General features: G+C 34.6%; 1 protein-coding gene across 2 annotated transcripts in view; it reads left to right on the forward strand.

The window, feature by feature from the left end:
- INTS6 (integrator complex subunit 6) overlaps positions 1-20,832 on the forward strand; it is an 88,096-nt gene extending 67,264 nt beyond the window's left edge. For both annotated transcript variants that reach the window (XM_011222991.3, XM_019798006.2), the window contains 11 exons: positions 969-1,121; positions 1,244-1,376; positions 2,304-2,398; positions 5,086-5,196; positions 6,207-6,422; positions 8,576-8,702; positions 9,526-9,668; positions 9,859-10,090; positions 14,422-14,793; positions 15,836-15,929; positions 17,564-20,832. In XM_011222991.3, the coding sequence (XP_011221293.1) occupies positions 969-1,121; positions 1,244-1,376; positions 2,304-2,398; positions 5,086-5,196; positions 6,207-6,422; positions 8,576-8,702; positions 9,526-9,668; positions 9,859-10,090; positions 14,422-14,793; positions 15,836-15,929; positions 17,564-17,657 (1,770 nt within the window). In that variant the 3' untranslated portion in view covers positions 17,658-20,832. The remainder of the gene's footprint in view (positions 1-968; positions 1,122-1,243; positions 1,377-2,303; positions 2,399-5,085; positions 5,197-6,206; positions 6,423-8,575; positions 8,703-9,525; positions 9,669-9,858; positions 10,091-14,421; positions 14,794-15,835; positions 15,930-17,563) is intronic.
- The last annotated feature ends 379 nt before the right edge of the window (positions 20,833-21,211 follow it).

The following is a 21,211-nucleotide window of genomic DNA, read 5'->3' on the forward strand; positions in this document are numbered from 1 at the left end:
TTTATAGTTTGGCGGAGAAATAATGAATTGCATAATAATGTGTTTGAGGGACTTATAGAAGATTCTGGTTCTGTCTAGTAGACAGTTGAAACATAAAAGGAGTAAGAGAGATTTGGTCCCAACACTGGATTTGGGAGCCACCAGGGTTTAAGTAGTAATGGAGTAATAAGAGTCTTTTATAGCAGTAAAATTTCAAATTATTTCCTCATAGCTCAATTTCCTTCATCAGTCTTCAATCAGTGAGATTTTTAGGAAGGAGACTATGGGGGGGTAGGGAATAGTATAACATGCCTTTATTTTTTTTCCCTTAAAGTATTGTGTTTTTGTATCTTCAGATCAGGTTGTCCAAAGTGGTATATATATACCACAGAGATAACCAAAGCAGTCTACAGGAATAGGGAAGGAAAACTTTAGAATTTCTATTTCTATTTATCTTTTTCTCCTATTTTTAATATTATTTTGGTATATACTTTTTTATATACCTATAAGTTAATTTACAAATAATTTATAAGTAAATGTATATATGTCCTAACATACTGTATATTCAAAAACTTCTACTGAACAAGGTGTATAATCAGTTTGGAAGCTACTACAACATACAAGAAATTTAATTGCTACAATTGAGAACTTAGGAAGGTTTCTATACTTTAGTTATTTCTTAAATGTAACAATCGATGAGTACTTAATTCCAAAATTTTGCACTTTTCTGATAAATTTGATTTTAAGACCTAAAAAGATTTTTATTCTGTATACATTTTAAAATGTTTTGTCTTTTTCTTGTGAATGTGAAATTTAAGCATTGCATTTTTAAGTATTTTCTTTCCGCTTTAATGGTGTTTTTAGTAGTAAATTAAACTCTCAACTAGCAAAATTGAGGAACTGAGTAAATTTTGATAGTGAGAGATACTGAAAATGAGTTGGTTTCTTGTATTTTGTGTAAATAGTAATAATAAGACTTTCCCCTCTAGCCACCTCGTACGTCTCATCCTGTAGTGAAGTTTTCCTGTACAGACTGTGAACCGATGGTTATTGACAAATTGCCTTTTGACAAGTATGAGTTGGAACCTTCACCACTGACTCAATTTATTCTGGAAAGGAAATCTCCTCAAACATGTTGGCAGGTGAGCTGAAAAACTATAGTGACTTAAAAGTTGGATGTTCTTTTAAAAAGTTAAATCAGTGATTTATAAAACGTTTTGTAAAGGTCATTAAATATGAAGTCTTAACCACTCCCTTTTAACAGGTGTATGTGAGCAATAGTGCAAAATATAGTGAACTTGGTCATCCCTTTGGTTACTTGAAAGCCAGTACAGCACTGAACTGTGTCAACTTATTTGTGATGCCTTATAATTACCCAGTCCTCCTTCCCCTTTTAGGTAAGTCATTCTTGCTCCATTCTCTGTGGCTCAGCATGCATACAAATTTTTCTAAAAACCAAGTTTGGGAACATTTCTTTGTAAGTTCTCATGTCTTGTGGAAATTAATGTAACTGTTTTTAATACTCTGAAATATTGAGCCTATCTAAGGTTGTTTTATAGCAACCTGTGCATGTCTGTGCTAAGTTAAAAGTCATTGTCAAAGCACCTTTGATTCTATAAACTATTGAAGATATTGTGTTTTAAATTTTAAATATTCTAAGTTTTCTACACGTTAGATTTCTTACATGGTTAGAATTGGTAATCTAGGCTTTGTATTTGGTAAACAAGACATTTTGTAGAAGCATATATTTATAAATCTGAGTGTATTTTCTTTCTAAGAATTTACCTGTACTTTAATTTTCATTTGGCAAATATTTTTTCTAAATGAATGAATTTATTCCAAAACAATATAATAAAAGCCTAAAGTTAGTTTCTGGGGACCCTCTGGCTATAATTTTTGAGCAGTACTATTGGAGAAGACTTCTTTCCCTCCGTGGAACCACACCAGATTTAAAAGTTATAGTCAAAATATTAGGTATATTTTATAGAAAACATTGTGCATACTTTGCTCCTCAAATCTGTTTTATGTCTAAGTCTAGAGAGGGTATAGATTTTCTTGTGTATTTTCTGATTCTACCTTTATTGTTACGTGAAGTATTCTTACATGAAATACATGATTGGCATCTTTTTATTTTTAAATTGGTATTACTACTCAAAATGGCAGAACCAAAAATTGTGCCCATTTTAATTTTGTTAAAAACTTAATGTCTGATGTTACCCTCTTACAAATAAGAAAACCGACTTTAAAAATGAAATGTATTTGACTTGATTTTCATGTGTGAAAACAATGGATGATGGTAGTTTGTTCACATTATACATTTATAGATGACTTGTTTAAAGTACATAAAGCAAAACCAACATTGAAATGGAGACAGTCATTTGAAAGTTATTTGAAGACAATGCCTCCCTACTATCTTGGGGTAAGAATGTTATTGTTAAAAATAGAACTTTTATAAAATTGTACATTATGCTTACAGTTTACTGTAGGTAAACTGTTGCTATTATAGAATGTATAGAATATACAGATGTCCTGAAAATTGAGTGTTCAAATGACCAATAATAGATGTAATGGGAATGAAAGGTTTCAGTGATTTGCATAATAATGATGATGGACAATGGTAATGATCATCAGAACATATATAATGCATACATTAGGCCTGATATTATGCTAAGCATTTTACATGTATTAACCTCATTTATTTTTTTCTTTTCTTTTTTTTTAATTTAAATTCAATTAGCCAACATATAGTACATCATTAGTTTTTGATATAATGTTCTATTAACCTCATTTAATTTATATAGTAACCTTATGAGGTAGAAATCATTCCTATTTCACAGATGAGGAAACTAAGGCACTAACCGATTAAATAATTTGTCCAAGGCTACATAGCTAATGTGTGGGAGACTAGAATTTAATGCCAGGCAGCCTGGCTTTTAGAATAGCTCCAATTGTTGTACTCCCTTGTTAAATTGCAGTTTTATAACTATTTTTCTTTAAGGGTACATAATGGTTTTTATTGTGTTATTCCGTAAGTCTCCAGAAACATGTTTTTAGGTAGATAAGTATATATTCTCATAGAATCCTATATTTTTATTTTTATTTATTTATTTTTTTAAAAAGATTTTATTTATTTATTTGACAGAGATAGAGACAGCCAGCGAGAGAGGGAACACAAGCAGGGGGAGTGGGAGAGGAAGAAGCAGGCTTATAGCGGAGGAGCCTGATGTGGGGCTCGGATCCCATAACGCCAGGATCACACCCTGAGCTGAAGGCAGACGCTTAACCGCTGTGCCACCCAGGCGCCCCAGAATCCTATATTTTTAGAACCATGAGTTTGTGATTATAGTTTGAAGTGCATGGGTCCACTTATATGTGGATTTTTTCCAGTAAATATAAAGAAGATTTTTTTGAGATTTGTGGTAATTTAAAAAACTTGCAGATGAACTGTAAAGCCTAGAAATATTTTTAAAAAGTCAAGAAAAACCTAGGTGTTATTATAAGAATATAGTATATATAAAATACATATACATACAAAAATTAGTTGTTATTAGGCTTCTGGTCAGTAGCAGGCTTCTAGTAGTTAAGTTTTGGGGGAGTCAAAAGTTTATACATGGATTTTTTATTGTGTGGGGTCAGCACTTCTAACCCTCATGTTGTCAGTGGTCACTTGTACTTACAACCTAGTGTATCATAGTAGTAGATAAGACCAATAATATATATATTATTAAATACATTATTTATTGTATGAAAAGTAACTTCTTAAGGAGACCAATGTTAAAAGCACTTTTAAACATTTTTCCTTTTTTTAATATTTTTTATTATATCATGTTAGTCACCATACAGTACATCCCTAGTTTTTGATGTAAAGTTCCATGTTTCATTACTTGTGTATAACACCCAGTGCACCATGCAATATGTGCCCTCCTTAATACCCATCGCCAGCCTATCCCATTCCCCCATCCCCCTCCCCTCTGAAGCCTTCAGTTTGTTTCCCAGAGTCCATAGTCTCTCGTGGTTCATTCCTCCTTCTGTTTTTACTTTTAATGCAGGAATATTATAGCATTTGACTGTAACTAATCTTTCTGAATGGTCTCTACTAAGAGCATTATTTTCTTGAGCTTTGAAAATCATATTTGAGACTTCTAAGAGGTATATTGTGCGTCTAGCACATCATGCCTGCCATGTAAGAGTGAAAAGGAAGAAACACTGAATATGAACTGTTGTATATGTTTCATAGCCCTGCAGGATTTAGGCAAAGCTACATGGATTTTAAATATCAGGGCTGGGATTTGATTCCAGTTTGACACAAGTGCTTGTACACTTTCTGATGTCAGTGAATGGCTGTCATCCTTTTCTGACTGCATCCCACTCACACATGCTAGACTGTCCTGCTAGTGACATTTTTCATTGCACAACTGGGCTCTCCTTACAGGTAAAATTATTTCATTATACCACATCCACTGTGAATATTAGACTGTTTTTTTCCTTCAGAGCTTGTTTCTATTTTTTCAGTTCAGCTAATAATAACAGTAGTCATGATTAACACTTACTGAGTGCCTACTATATATCAGATGCTTTTATATGTGCTTTACATGTATTAATTCATTTAATCCCATGACAGCCCTATGCAGTAGATGCTATTGTCCTTTTCAAATGAGAAACTTTAGACCCAGAGAGGCTATATAACCTGGCTGTGTAGTTCACTAAAGCTAGTGAATGGTTGAGCCATAAACCACAGTAACCCAAGGTAGAAACCTTCCATTTTTCTTGCCCCCTTTTCACTTCTTACTTTCTATCAAATCTACCTCTGTGATGTGTCTCCTGCCCATTTCTTCCAAACTTAGTATCTCCAATGATACTAAGGAGTCTAGGGCTTTACCCTTTCTGTCCCAGGTGTTGTTAAAGAATAGCCTCTAATCCTTTTTAAGTATTTCAAGCTACCTTTCGTACCAGTGGCATTTTACTGAGACACAAATATGATTATGTTACTCTCTTATCAAAAAAAAGGAGAAGGTTTTTTGAAGAAATCTTCAAAATTGACAATACATGGAGACCTACATTTTTGACAAGCTTAGGATTGATGTGATGTTTTCTCTTTTCCAATAGCCTTTGAAGAAAGCTGTTAGAATGATGGGAGCACCTAACCTAATAGCAGACAGTATGGAATATGGACTTAGTTACAGTGTCATTTCATACCTCAAAAAATTGAGTCAACAGGTAATGTTAAGAAATAGAGCCATTAAGTATTTTGAATGGCTTGGCTAAGATGCTTAACAGGCCAGATGTTAGTTCTGATGGTTCTAATGGATTACGGTGTATTAATATAATATATTATGTTTTAAAACCACATATATCATATCTTAACATAATTCAGTCTCAAGTACATGATATGCTGTGTTTTGGAATGTTAATTTGAAATAATAATTCCTAGTTTATGGAAATGGCTTCATTATTGTGGTCCTAGACTTTTCTACCTGTGAAATTTATGTCAGAAAGTTGTTTTTTCTTAGACAAAAATCAGTTTCTTTTGCTTTATGTTTTAAAAACTAGTTTTTTTCTTTCAAAAATGGGAGTTTCTTTTGAAATATTTATATAAAAAACACTGAATGTTATCATTTTGAGCATAAATCACAATGGATACTCTGGTAGTCAAGCAGTATACAGTTAGACTGCCAAGATATTAATACCATATAAAATACTTTATTTTTCCAGTGCTTCTGCCATCTGTACTTCTGCTCATTGAGATGTAGGTTGGATAGAGTCAAAATATTGCTATTTTGTTTTCCATGGAAAAACTACATCATCATTTGTTACCCTATGAACATTTAGTTAGGTGCTAATAATAGTGTCTTTAAATAAATACTGATGAGATTTTTTTTTTCCTGATTTTTATATGACCTCTGAATTGGAAGTCCATATTTTTATTTAGGGTGCACTTACATTTCATGGTTTAAGTGTAGTGCGTATTAGTACATAAAAATAAATTGAAGTTGTTTTTGTTTGCCCTGCTCCAAAAGGTTATAATTGTAATGATTTAAAACTGTAAGACATTTTTATTTCAACTATATTTAGTTTACCAAGAACTTGACATAACCTTTGCTATTTGAGTTCATAATTGCGTACATTTTATAACATAAATATTTAATTTATAGAAGACCAAAACTATTAGTATTTAATTTGTTAATTTAGATTATGTCAAGACTATGTCTTATTTATTTTTACTTTAGGCCAAAATAGAATCTGATCGAGTCATCGGATCTGTGGGCAAAAAAGTAGTACAGGAAACTGGAATTAAAGTCCGAAGCCGATCACATGGTTTATCAATGGCTTATAGGAAAGATTTTCAACAATTGCTCCAGGGAATTTCAGAGGATGTTCCTCACAGACTGCTAGACCTTAATATGAAAGAATACACTGGGTTCCAAGTCGCTTTGCTCAATAAGGTAATAGTTATGTGAATTTAGTACTGATCTGGTTATATTCTGTTGTATTGTTAAATAAATCAAATTTTCCATTAACTGATATTTAGTTTGTCCAAACTTCAGAAGTACTTCTAGACCTCTGAAGAATAATGATCATTAACACTATTATTGAATCACGGAATTTTAGAATTAAAACAAACATCGTGCATGCTGAATGGATGAATAGATGGACTGATGAGTAAACCAACCCATTCATTTTATAGATGAGAAAACAGATGGGGTGCCTGGCTGACTCAGTTGGTAGAGCATGCGACTCTGGATCTTGGGGTCGTGAGTTTGAGCCCCATTTTGGTTATAGCAATTACTTTAAAAAAAAAAAAAAGAAAACAAGGCTTAAAGATTGCCTGAAGTTACATAGCTAGTCTTAGAGTTCATTGCAATTTGGGACTTATACTGATGACCTTGGATATGTAGCATGATCCTAAAATGCCTTACGAATATTCATTATGAAAAAAATCTTCATCCCAGTAGCCTTTTTTGTAGAAACAGACAAGCTGATCTAAAATTTATATGGAAATTAATTTAAAGGTCCTAGTATAGCTGAAACAATTTTGCAAAATAATAAAGTTAGAATACTTGTACTATCTAATTTTGAAAGTTACTGCAAAGTTGTTCAGCATGTTGCGTTGTTGGCATATGGGTAAACATATGGATCAGTAGAACTGAAGAGGGTCTAGAAGTAGGCCCTCACACATGTAGTCAATTTTTAACAGAGGTGCCAAAATAATTCAGTGGGTAAGAAAACAATCTCTTCAGAAATAGTGCTGGAACAATTGGATACCTGTATTCAAAATAATAAACTTGACCATTATCTCGTATTACTTGGAGTGCTCATGGTCTTAATTGTAAGAATTAAAACTATAAAATTCTAGAAGAAAACAAGAGAAAGTCTTCATGACGTTGGGTCAGGGGTCATTGAAGATTTCTCAAATATAACACAAAAAGCACACACACACAAAACTTGATAAATTGAACTTCATTAAAATTTAAATTTTTGTCTACAAAAGAAACTTGAACAGGCAAGCTACAGCCTAGGAGAAAAGTATATGTAGAACAAAGCATTTGTATCAAAATATATAAAGAACACCTGCAACTCAGTGATAAAAAAACAAACATCTGATAAAAAATAGCAAAATCTTTGAACAGATACTTCACTAAATAAGATACACAGATTCAAACACATGTTAAAAGATGCTGTACCTTAATGGCCATTAGGGAAATGCAAATTAAAACTATAATGAGATCCCACTTCCCACCCACTAGAATGGCTATACTTGCTATATGACCAGCAGTTCTACTCAAAGGTATCTATCTACATGAGAGAAATGAAGATGTATGTCCATATAAAGGCTTTGTATGCAAATGTTCATAGCAGCATTATTCATAATCACCAAAAACTGAAAAGAAAACTGTTCATCAGCTGGAAAATGGATAAAGAGAGGCTATAGCCATAGAAGGGAATACTACTCTGCAGTAAAAAAGAACAGACTACTGATACATTAATAACGTGGATGAATCTCAAAACACTGTCCTTAGTGGAAAAAGCCAGATAGAAAAGATTTGATATAGCAAAATTCCACTTAAAAAGTGGAATGTAGGGTGACAGGAAGCAGATCAGTGGATGCCTGGGGATAGGAAAATGGATTGGCTACAAATGGGCACAAAGAACTTTCCTGGGATGATGGAAGTGTTCTTAAACTGGATTGTGGTAATGGTTTCACAACTGTAAATTTACTGATACTCATCAAACTGTATACCTAAAATGGGTTAATTTATTGTATGTGAATTATACATCAAACTATGTTTCTTCTTTAAACCTTCAAAGTCTTTAAAATTTGAAAATTCGTTTTGTAAGATATTTATTTCCCTTAGCCAGAATATATAATAAAATCTTGAAAGATGTGAATTTGAGTTATTTGGTTGAACTCATTACCAGTTTTGATCTTCTGGTTTTCAAAACAGTATGTTAAGCTTGCATCATAATTCTTTATTCTATTTTTAAAGCTAATGAGACTTGTATTTCGTATTTCCAAACTGTGCTGCAGGCTAGAGAATTTAGCCTCTTTTAATTCTATATTTGAAAATAAATTTTGTCTTTCAATGTTTTTCGATAGGATTTGAAGCCACAGACATTTAGAAATGCGTATGACATACCAAGGCGGAATCTTTTGGATCACTTAACAAGAATGAGATCTAATCTTTTGAAGAGCACCCGCAGATTTCTTAAAGGACAGGATGAAGGTTAGATCATGGTTTCAATAATGTTATTTCTTTTGTGAATTTCTTTTTTTTATATTGAAAAAACATGGTATGATAGTGTAACTTTTAAAGAATTACTATAGTAGTATTATGTTTTCTTTGTAAATTCAAACAAATGAAGAAGTAAGTCATCCCTGATTCTCTACATTCCTTTCTGTCATCATTGTGGCCCCAAATTCTGTTCCCCAGAGATGACCACCTTTGTTAGCAGCTGAGTTTCTTTTTTGGCTTTGTTCATGCATTCATGCACACACAAAATCATTTTCGTGTGATATACTGGTATCTGGTGATTTAACTTCATTGGTCAGTACATGTCCTGTTCCTTCAACTGTATCCGTGGCATGTACTACAAATCAAGTCAGATGAGAATTTAACTCTTGGCCATCTCTGATGTAAGCATTCCAACTATAGCTTTATATAAAAAGGGTTATCTGTGTGATATATCTTTTCTATAAATGTTGCTATAATTAAATTTTGCTTAATGGGAATAGAGTAGAGCAGACATTCCTTTTCATGGTAAGGTTAACACATACTGCTTATTTTGCACACTCAAATTAACTGCAATATTCTTGCTTTGTTTAGAAGATAAAATCAGCTCTTAAATTTCATTTTAAAAATCTCAAAAAGACTTCATTTTTGTCACAATATTTGTAGTGACAACACACTAATTTAGCATATATGGTAAGGGAAGACTGCCTTGAATAATACCAGGTAGCATTCATATATAAGAAGACATTATTTGATAATTAAACAGTACTGTTTTAGTGAGGCTAACTTTTGTTGTTGCTCTCTTCTGTTTGAAAAGATCAAGTGCACAGTGTTCCTATAGCACAAATGGGGAATTACCAGGAATACCTCAAGCAAGTACCTTCTCCACTAAGAGAACTTGATCCTGATCAGCCTCGAAGGTTGCATACATTTGGCAACCCCTTTAAGCTAGATAAAAAGGTAAACTTGAAATGTTCCATTGTATAATTCATTTGTGGATTTAACAGTTCTTAATTTAACTAAAGTAAGCTACTTTTCGTGGTAGACTAATAAATGTCAACATACTTAGAGTTGCTCTAATGGGGATTGGAATTGTGCCATTTAAAGACTGTATGTAAGTCCAGGGAAATTATATTCTTTTTTGTTATAGGGTATGATGATAGATGAAGCAGATGAATTTGTGGCTGGACCTCAAAATAAACATAAACGACCTGGAGAACCAAATATGCAAGGGATCCCTAAAAGACGACGCTGTATGTCTCCACTACTAAGAGGCAGACAACAGAATCCAGTTGTGAACAATCATATTGGAGGAAAAGGACCACCTGTACCTGTGACTCAAGCACAGCCAGATCTTATTAAACCCCTTCCTCTTCATAAAAGTAAGGTTTTTTTAAAAAAAAAAGTTATTTGTTGCTTTTTGTTTCTTCGTGGGGAAGAGATTTTTGTAATAGATTATAGAAAATATTGATTGATAAAGCCCAAGAGTGTCTAGAGAAGATACTCGTTTCTTCTAAATTAGCATGTAATCATTTTATATGTCTTTTTAATAAACATTTGTTGGACATTTTGTATATTATAGCTAGCATGATCTAAATATCATTTGCAAGTCTTAAGTATTTCAAAATAACAGTTATTAAAAGGGCATTATCAGTACCCACAGAAAGATGGTTTTCAATGTCAGGTTAATTCAATAACTGATAATTAAATACATATGCTATTGTAAATAGTGCTAGACATTGAGGTGTAGCAGTGAACGAGACAATAGTGATCTCTGCCTTCATTTCTAATGAGTAAGGAAAGACAGCTGTTGAATGTTTCATTAGAAATGTGATGAATGTTCTGAAAAGGAAGTTGAGTATGTTTTGGCAGCATGTGGTAAGAGGATTTAACTTAGTTTGTGGGGTCAGAACCCTTTACTGAGGAAGTTATGTTTAAGCCAACATTTGAAGGGTGAATGGGAATTGTTGCACTAAAGCCGTGCATTTAGTAGTAGTGCTAGGCAGTTTGCTACATACTGCTATATGCTACAGTGGTAGTATAAGAATATGTGCAAACGTATGCACTAAAGAGAAGGGATTAAGGGAACTGAAAGAATCCTAGTATAGCAAAGGTGTTGGGAATGAGATAAGTTAAGTAATGAAAGATAGGATGAGGTCAGATTATGGAGGGCCTTGGAGGCCATTGTAAAGATTGTAGACTTTAAGGACAGTGAGAATCTTTGAAAGGTTTTGAAGAGGTAGTGACCTGATTTGATTAGCATTTTATAAAGACCAGGCCAATTGTACTGTGTGGAATATTGTTAGGAAAGAACGAGAATGGATTTAGGGGAACCCTTAGTGAATTAATGATTGCATTAATTTTATAGGTAGTGATCATTTGTAGTTTCTAACATCTTAACTGGAGAGAAACCAAATATTCTATACCTCCTGATGGAATTATATAGTACTACTTTTGAAGTACTCCTGCCAAAAAAAAAAGAAAAGAACTGAACGTTAATCTGATCAAGCCTCTAGATCTAACTACCAATTTATAGGAAATGCAAAGGATAGAGAAACATATTAAATGACAAAACAGGGATACAATTAGCATAATCTGGATTATGGGGAACTGTAAGACAAAGAATATGGGGTCTGTATGTTTCCAGAAAAAAATGCATAGAAAAAAAGAGAGGTTACAGAAGAATTTTATAGATTAAAAGGTAGTTTTAAAAGACATATAAACCATAAAATGTATGAGGCCTGATTTGGACCCTGCAACAAATAAAATCAAACTTTCCCTACAAATAGAAAATGTATAAGGTAATTACATTGTGGACATTGGTAGGATATTTGATGTTATTAAGTAATTATTATGGATGCACAGAAAGTAGTTAGGAAACTCAGGGAAGAGCTAATGACCTGGCAGTGGAGTTTTGAGAACATGTATTTGAGAAATACTTGGATATACCAGCAAAGACTTGGTGATGATGGACTGGATATTGGAGCCAGGGCAAGAGAGGAGTTGAGAGATGCTGGGTAGACGAGAGTGACAGGGTGGAATGGAAGAAGAGAGGATGAGTGAGTTTAGAGGCGCCCATTCAATAGCCACGTGGAGATCTGAGGTAGAAGATGAGTATTGTAGTTTAGACCTCGGAAGGAGAGATGGGGAAAAAGAGGGAGGTGGAGGAGGCAGTCTTAACCTCCACTGGAGTGAATTAAATCACACCAAGGGAAACAATGAGAAGAAGCAGCCTAGAACAGAATTTGGAAGTGCCAAAGTTAAGGAGAGAAATAAGGATCAAAAGAGGAGATTGAGAAGGAAGACTCCAAGAAATAGGAGATGGGAAGAATTTGGCATCACGAGAGCTAAAGGGAAAGAGAATTGAGTGGTCGGCAGTTTCAAATACTTAAACATATCAGTCACGAGGATTGGAAGAGTTCTGTTTGTCTTAGGCTACCTTAGCAAGAGCAAGTCTGGTGGGGTAAAGGGGACAGAACACTAAAGAAGTGGGTTGAGGAGTGAGAGATGAGAAAATGGAGACAGTGAATGTAAACAACCAGTTTAAGAAGTTTAGCTGCATTGGGGAGATGGGAAAAGAAAGTGATAGCTGGAAGCAGTCATGGGGTTAAAAATGGTGACTTTGCTTTGTCTTTAAGATGACAGGGGTGAGCATGTTTAAATGCTGGTGTGATGGAACCAGTAGAGAGAGGTTGAAAATGAAGATGAGAGAAAGCATAATCAGCACAAAATCACTGGGAAGGCAGAAGGGAATGGTCCAGAGCCCAGATGAAAGAGTGCTGCTTCCACTGAAGCAGAATGGGTGTGGGCGCAAGTTTAACACTGGAAGTAGAGAAGTTCCTGTTTCATGGCTCTGCTTTTCTTTCCTCTGTGAAGTAGGAGGTGATGTATACTCCTGAGAGCGAAGGAGAAATGGGGAAAGTCAGAGATGTTAAGCGAGTGGAGAAGGTTAGAATGGTCTTTTGTGGGAGAGGGAGAAAAGGTTGTAATAAGATTGCTAGGTAGCACTGAGATCCAGGAACCCTGGCTGGTGAAGGTGATCCCTCTGCAGAGCTGGATCGTATTTCTCCAGTAGTGCTCATCACTGCAAATGCAGGTCTAGAGCAAGCAGATAGAGTCACCACATTCAGAGTTTTGTCTGGCAGGTATCATGGGATACCTGAATGAGAGAATTTAGGACACAGGTAAAAAATAATACATTATGGGATGTAAGTGGGATAGATAAGAAAGAAGCATCTAGAAGGTAGGATCTGATGACCAGGAGAAAGTGGAGGAGTTGCTAGAGTAAGAGTCTGGCTGAGTTACAGAAAAACAGCAGGAGTCCTGCAAAGATAAAGCTTATGCTCCTCTATCCATAGATTTGTGTTTGATTTGTGAGGCAAAAGAGATGAGAAATTAAAGAATTGAGAGGCCATGTTCTTGGCAGGTGATCTGCATAGACACTGAAGTCACATACTACAGTACTTCTCAAACTTTAGTCTGTAATCGAATCACCAGGGGATCTAGTTAAACTGCGGATTCTAATTCATTGTTTAGAGCAGGGCTCAAGGTGAGCATTTCTAGCAAACTCTCTGATGGTGTTAATACTGCTTGTATTAGACCACACTTTGACTACTAATGACCTAGGACAACGCCCAAGGGACATGGAGGTAGAATGAAGTCTGTGAACCGGGTGTGACCACAGAGGTGTGCGGTGGAGATCAATCAAGCTAGTGATAAGGAGAGAGAGGATGAACAGAGTAGCATAGTTGAGCCTCACAAGAGCAAGAGTGTTACAGGAGCGCATGGAGAACGTATCTTGAAGTGGCACTAGAAGGTGAAGGAGTCAGTGACTCCACATCCTTATTTTAAGTCTGTGGAGAGTGTTTGAGAGAAAGTAATTTCTACTTCAAGTCTGAGAAGAAGAGCAGTTTCTCGGCCAGAGTGCTGGGTTTCAGTTAAAGCAGGAGCTGTCGTAGAGAATATTCAGGAAAATTTGCAAATCACGGAAAGGGATTTGGAGAGGGAGTCAGAAGTCTAGGGGATTTTTGTGGGAATGAGTTTACCTTTTGGACAGTAAATGAGGGAAATTAGAGGTGACTTCAGCTGGTGTCCTGGAGGTTTGGTGAGCAGTCAGGTAACTTCTAATTCAGCTGCTCCTTGTGGAGGGGAAGAGTTTGTAAGCTTTTTTTAAGTCTAGTAATCTGATGAGCTGCAGTGGGCACCAGGCTGTCCTGTGTTGCTCAAGTAACAAAGACTGGATGGGTGGTTATAAGAAGAGTATACTGTAAAGTGACCTCTTTGACGGCGTGTTCCCTGCAGAGTATTGAACAGTTTGGACTTCCTGTGTTTACTTTTGCCTCTAAATGATAGTGGGTGTATAAGGCAGAGGTCAGTTGGAATGAGCTAAGGCTCTCTCTATATTTCCCTTAAGTATTAGAGATCTACTTGTTCAGTAAAATCGCCATAGAATAAAGCAGAGAACTAAAAGTTGTTTGAAATTGTCTTTTATTTTTTTTCCTAAGGGCAAAAATTGTACAGATTTTGTAAATACTGTAAATGTTTGACATTGAAATCCACCATCCCTTTGGCAAAGCTTAAGAACATATCATAGTATCTGTTAATTTGATTCCATCAAGGAGATTAGTTGTGATTTGCTGTAGTATTTGTAGCTTTTTTTTTTACTGTGTTCTTTGAAATCGGCTCACATCATTTTTTTTTTCTTTGCTTTTAGTTTCAGAAGCCACTAATGATTCGACAATAGATGATGTGGTTGAAAATCATGTTGCAGACCAACTTTCATCAGATATTACACCAAATGCTATGGATACTGAATTTTCACCTTCTTCTCCAGCCAATTTGCTGGAACGACCAACCAATCATACAGAGGCTCTCGGTCATGACCATTTAGGAACTAATGACCTCACTGTTGGTGGATTTTTAGAAAATCATGAGGAATCAAGAGATAAAGAACAGTGTCCTGAAGAAAATATACCAGCGTCTTCACTCAACAAAGGAAAGAAATTGATGCATTGCAGAAGTCATGAAGAGGTCAACACTGAACTTAAAGCACAAATAATGAAAGAGATCCGAAAGCCAGGAAGAAGTATGTATAATTAGAGGCAAACCTTATATTTGATTTCTGTGTGTGCTCAAAGAAAAGAGTCAAATTAACTAAAAACATAGATCTGATTCTAGGTCAGTGCTGAACAACGTATGAGCTATATAAGATTTGATTCTTTATTCAACCTACAAAACTAAATAGCTGCTGTATGCAAAGTGTTATGGTGTAGATATGGTAAGTAGGAGGGACTGAGAGCAGAGCTTAAAGAACACACAGATAAATAAATTGCGCATAGTTCCTACCATGACAGGGACCTGGAGTCCTGAGTATTTTTCTACACAGCAACTGCAACTGAATGTAGCAAACCCAAAAAGATGGAGTGAATATTAGATGACTTCATGTCTGTGAAGTTCCTGGCATAGTGTCTACTGCTGCCTTTAAGGTTTAAACTATGACAGTGACCCGGGATGTGTTTAGGCCAAAAAACAGAAGTTACAAAAGCTGTCTATTACATGAATACTAAAGAACTTTGTGGGATAAAATTTCAATATTACTGGCATTCATTCAGAAGATACTGACAGATCATTGCTGTGATGATACAGTGACCCATGGGTTGTTCAGAAGTGGGTCAGGATAGCCCTTGCCGTTTAGGAGCGTATAGTCCTTGGCAGAGTTTTAGGTGAAAACTGGAAACTGAAATAGCACTTCTACCTGTTTTTCCCCCTTCCATTTGCCCCTCCCTACCATGGGAACTGTAGTTTAGAATTTGAATTATAAGGATGGAGGCACCTTGCTGCTTTTTCAGTAGCACTATCAGAAACTTCTTCACTTACTTCACTAAGCTTTATGTTTGATATCTTCATGGGAACTTTTACCAAGAATGCAGTTTATAACAAGTTATTTCATCTTTGCTGATATATGATGAAATATATGTTTTATAAAATTCTTAGTGGTGAAAATTTTACTTGGAATATCTTGGTTTTGTGTAGTATATCTTGATACAGTAAACTGCAGTAGAAAAATATTGAAAAAGAGTGCATAGAAAAGCCACTTAATTTTTTCTTTTTGCTTCTCTTGTTTTAAGAATATGAAAGAATCTTCACGTTACTGAAGCATGTGCAAGGCAGTTTACAAACAAGACTAATATTTTTACAAAATGTCATTAAAGAAGCATCAAGGTAAATAATCTATTGCACATTTTGAAATGATTATGAAATGAGTCCCCAGCTTACAGTCAGTATTTTCATAATATCTGTTTTGTACTTGTGGTATTATGCATAGATATGACACACCCATGTGTATTTAAGTTCTTCTTCTTTTTTTTAGTTTATTGAAAGAAGTTCCCTTAAAAAACAGCCACACGCAAATTCTTCACCAATTATGGAACTTTTCTCCCTGCAGATTACAGATACTTGCATAGTTTTCATTTATCTTACTCTGTGGTTTTTTGGGGTCTTTATATCTTATTGCCTTTAATTTTTCTCCTTTGTTTATTTGGACTATAGTTACCATTAATCAGTAATTAGAAATAACCTTGAAAGACGATATTTGGATTCAGTTCATTTGTACGTGGGAAAACATGTAATTAAGGGGAGCAGAGTTGGACAAATGGGCCTTATTCTGATTGCTTCAGTAGCCCAGGATTATGTACTTTAATACAAGGAATGTGGATCAAGATTATAAATGGTAACTATGAAGTGCAATTAACTGGAAAACATAGTTATATGCATTTAGGGAGTACAAAAAACATTTATTTTTCTTTCAAGACTTCTTTAGTATTCTAAGAAAACTTCATGTTATCTGACCTTCTAAATATGCCTACCCTTTAATAGTCCCCCAGTTTCTTCCATGCTACGCATAAAGGTATTTTTAGATAGAGCAGTTAATTTTTTTTTTTTTTTTGGAGTGGCTAGAGCATAGGCCACTTTGAAGGTTCAAGATAAGGCCATAACTTTTCGTGTTATTTATTTTGAGTATTTAACCTATTCTTTTACTTTATGTAACCTTCTATCAACTCAAACTTCCATCTTGGATTTAGCTGTACTCCTGGTGCCTGCCCTCTACTTCTGCTACCTTTTAGACAGATGTGTAATATTATGGTGGCTATTCATATGAATTTACAAGTAGAGAGGAGTGTGGGTATAGGCTGGGCAGTGTTTTTGGATATTCTAAAAAGCATTATTAGTATTAGTACTTACGTAGATGAATGCAATTTTAGTTTACTATATTAGTGAAAAAAATTTCAAATTGTCACTTGAACTTTAAATGTTTACTATATCCTATACCACTGATATCTAATTATCCTTGATTTGCTAGCTTTCAGATTATAATAGAACCCAAGGGTTTTTTAATGCTACCATCCAATTCATTTCTTCTTCTGTTTTGTGGGGGTTACATTCATACTTTTTTCACATTCCTTTCAACATTCATCTTTTAAAGAGCATGAGAAGCTATCGGAGTCATTGCTCTGGGGAGTCCAAATTTTGTTGGAATATTTGTAACCCTTGTAAATGTTAGGGTTTTTAAAATTTTTCTTTTTGCATGTAGAACAAATAACCTGCTTCCATTGTACCTGGGCCTGGATTATTTGTTTTAGGAACAAACTGTAATTCTGCACTGATAAGATAATTTGCTTATCTTCGTGAATTTTATATATCATGAAGTTGTTGTTTTTTCATTTTCATTTTCCTTTGAAAAATCTTCCCAAGGCAGTTTCTGTCTTTTAAAAACAAAACAAAACAAAAAAAATGTATACTGATCTATATCCATTAAAAAGAAATTGAGAGTGCTATTACTTATTTTTTTTATACAGGTTTAAAAAACGAATGCTAATAGAACAACTGGAGAACTTCTTGGATGAAATTCATCGAAGAGCCAATCAGATCAACCATATTAATAGCAATTAAAAGAAAACAGAATGTGGCCATTTATTTCACTATCTTCTCCAAATACAAAGTAAATACAAGACTGTTGTGATCTTGCATTCATTTTTTGACATGCATTGTTGGCTATTTGAAATACTAAGAGCAAGTCTACAGATCCTTTTTCCATCATTTTACAGTGACCTTTTCTTCATTTTGGTTTATTTTTGTAATGTGAAAAATATCACTCAAACACATTTTTATTTAACAAACTAAAAATATTCCTCCAAATCTCTTGCTTGTCATTGACTCTTGCGTGTCAATTTCCCTCAGGTTCTATTTTCTTAAACCAACCTTTAAAATTGTCACCTCTGTTAAGGTTGAACTTTGCCAAAAAAATAAAAAAGAAGTTACTTTGTAATTTTTGGGGAAAAAAGCACATACATTAAAACTAGGTAATGTTTTGTATATACAGTTATTTTGGATATATTATTGTAAGTTGTACAAATGTATTTTGAAGAATATTTAAGAAAAGCACTTTTGTTATTCCATCAATAAATGCTCTATTTTACTCTTGTGTGGTTTAGGAAATAATCACATTTAAAGTAATCATTTAAAACCATCTTAAGGATAATGGAATTTTAAAGGCCTTGCTTTTTAAGCATTGGAAAAATACACCACTTGAAGTTCATATTTGTTAAAGCTAACTGTAATTACCTGTTACATAACCTGCATTGTCTTTTTACTCTATGTTCTTAGATTTTGTTGGCCACACCAACATACTCCCATTTCTGCCTAGCTAATAGAAATGACGGTATCTGGGGCAAATAGGCAGACACTTTAAAAGCTGTTTAAAAGCATACATCTTTAATATTGGTTTCTTTACTCCCAACACCTTTTTCCTTTCTCACTAGGATTGTGGATGGCACTAAGTTGAAGCTGTTAGTTAGGGAGTTGTAAGTTTGGGGTACACCACATACTCTGAAATGTCTAGTCTTTAGCAGCTTGATGCCATGCTTACAAAAGTCCCACAACAAATTGGGGGTTCAAAGGGGATCTCTTTGTTCTCTTCTGCTAATCTAATACATAAACTCTCCATTTTGTTTAGAGGCTAAATGGAAAGGAAACATTTAAGATGACTTTGCTCCTTGTGCATTCCCCCTGAACTACCCAGGATAAGGAAAAACCAACCCTGTTCACTCTCAGTCCAGCATGACCTCATGTGTCTTCACTGAGGAAATGACCCTATGACCAGACTCACTCACTCACCTTTCATAGATCACTGCTGTGCCTTGTAGTGCTTTTGGGGTAACCAGTAGAAAGGAAGGTTAAAATACATTTAGATTAAGAGAGGGCAAAATAAATTTATAAAACTATAGCAAAATTGATGGAATTTTAGTTTCATAATATTTGAAAATCACATACCCTTTTTACACTTCAGCAGAACATTTTTAAAATTTCAAGGGTATAGCAGAATGCAATTGTAACTTTTTATGAAGAAAATCATAGATGAAAGTGGAGAACATGCTTGAGATCTCTTAATTTAGTCTAGGGGATTTGAAACTCTCCCAATGCTGAAGACAAATCCTGTCAAGAAAAAGAGGCATTTAATGTAATGTTACATAGTATTTTCATATGCAATTCTTTAAACCTTTTTTACCTCTACAAATACCTTTAAAGCAGGATATCATTTAGTAGATGGAGTTGTTAAGATAATTACCTGCAGTCACTGCTAAATTCAAGAGCTACACAAAATCCAGCATATACTGTCTGGTCTTAAATTGTCTTTATGTATATTTCGATTCTGTGATTAATAGAAGGGATTACAAGTCATTCAGATAAAAGTTCTTACTAACAAGAATATTTAGGAAAGGGATTCAGTCTTTTCCGATGTTTAGCAGCTTTCCTTATCAGGAAGTTCTTATTTCCATTTTACAGATTACTCATGAGGTAATAATCCTTTACTTTAAACCCTTCACCTTTATTACATTTTTTGTGATGAACCCTAGAGGGAGTTGGGAAAAGAAACAGTTTCAGTCTCCTCTTTCTGTCCTTAATCTCTCTGCCATCCTACTCTATAGCCTGCCTCATCCAAAACCTAGTCACAAGGTTTGAAACCAATCGAAACTCAAGCTTAACATCCCATCTCGCAGGTTTTTACATTTTAAGAAACTGGGCATATTCGTTAAATTAGTAAAATACTACAGAATTCTTGTAAGCAAAGGGGAGCGAGGGAGTATATTTCAGGGGAATATCGTGCCTCTTAGGCCCTTTAGATCACCGGGTGGCTTTAGGCAGGTCAAATGATATTCTCCAACAGTTTAATCTTCAGATTAAGATCATTTTTCTTAATGTTCCCATATGTGTCCCATTTGTCAATGGATTCATTATTTGCCCTAATCAGTAAGATTTATCAGTTTGGTGTACTGAAAGCTGAGACTGATTTCTATCTCTTTAATACCCCTCTCTCACCAGAAGAGTAGCCACTTTGCCTTGAATCATGTAGGCAAATACCTCCCAGAAAGAGTAAATAAATTCACAAGGACTAGATTTAGACGTGCGGCGGATTATGGAACTGGTTTTGGATTAGCCTTTTATTTTCATTGTTTATTGAGGCAGTTCTGAAAACTATCATTGAAATAGTGGTGTGTCCTTTACTAGTTCAAAAGTTTTACGTCATTTTTATGCAGTTGAATTCCAAAAGAGAAATCATTCTCTTTTAACTGTCATCAACTTTTATTGGCTGTCAGCTTTTGACAATGACCTTTCTGTTCACTTTTAGTCCTGTCTCTGTTTCTTGAGGAAGTAGAACCTGTCATTTTTTTCCATCTTTCATTTTTTTTGACATGTATCCTTTCTAAGAGAGGGCTCTCTGTTGCCTGTTCTGAGTGATAAGTGACAATTTCATCTAATAAACATGGGGTTGGAATGATCATGGTGAAATCCTAGGAGGATATATTCTGTTGATGGACTTTTTCTCCCCAAATAATCCCCAAATAGATTATTTCCTAGTGAATGATTATCTTCATCCTTTTTGTCACAAAAGTGTTCCTTTGATTTCTAGCACAAGTTACAGCAGTATGCAAATGATTCTCAGATAAAATGATGTTGACAGTATTTCCTTAACAATTTGTGTAAAACCTATGCGTAATTCTCATTATTCTAACTTTTGACTTTTTTTCTCTCCATAAATAAAAATAATGCCTGATGTTTAGTTAAAGTAGATCCACTTTTGCTTGATTTTGTTAGTCTTGTTCCATCCTATTTCTTTTTAACACATTGTTTCAACTTGCCAACAACTCTTTACTGAGAATCTCTTTTCCTTCCCAGGCTGATAAATAATTGTCGGGGGGGAGGGGGAACATTGAGAGGAATAATTTGAGTACTTTGTTCATTGTTGAAGCTGAAAGGACCTCTGCTTGTCCTTCCGATGTGCTGAGGCTTTGCCTGTACCATACCATCTTTGGCTTAAGATGAGATTGTATAGCGGGACTTAGAAGTACTAGGGCAAACACTTGATTTTTGTGTCATTTCAGCAAGCGTGAGAAAGATCAACAGAAAAACTAGAAATCCAGGTCCATTCACTAGAATAGTGGGGT

This window comes from Ailuropoda melanoleuca, chromosome 7 (genome assembly GCF_002007445.2).
Source record: "Ailuropoda melanoleuca isolate Jingjing chromosome 7, ASM200744v2, whole genome shotgun sequence".
NCBI lineage: Eukaryota > Metazoa > Chordata > Mammalia > Carnivora > Ursidae > Ailuropoda > Ailuropoda melanoleuca.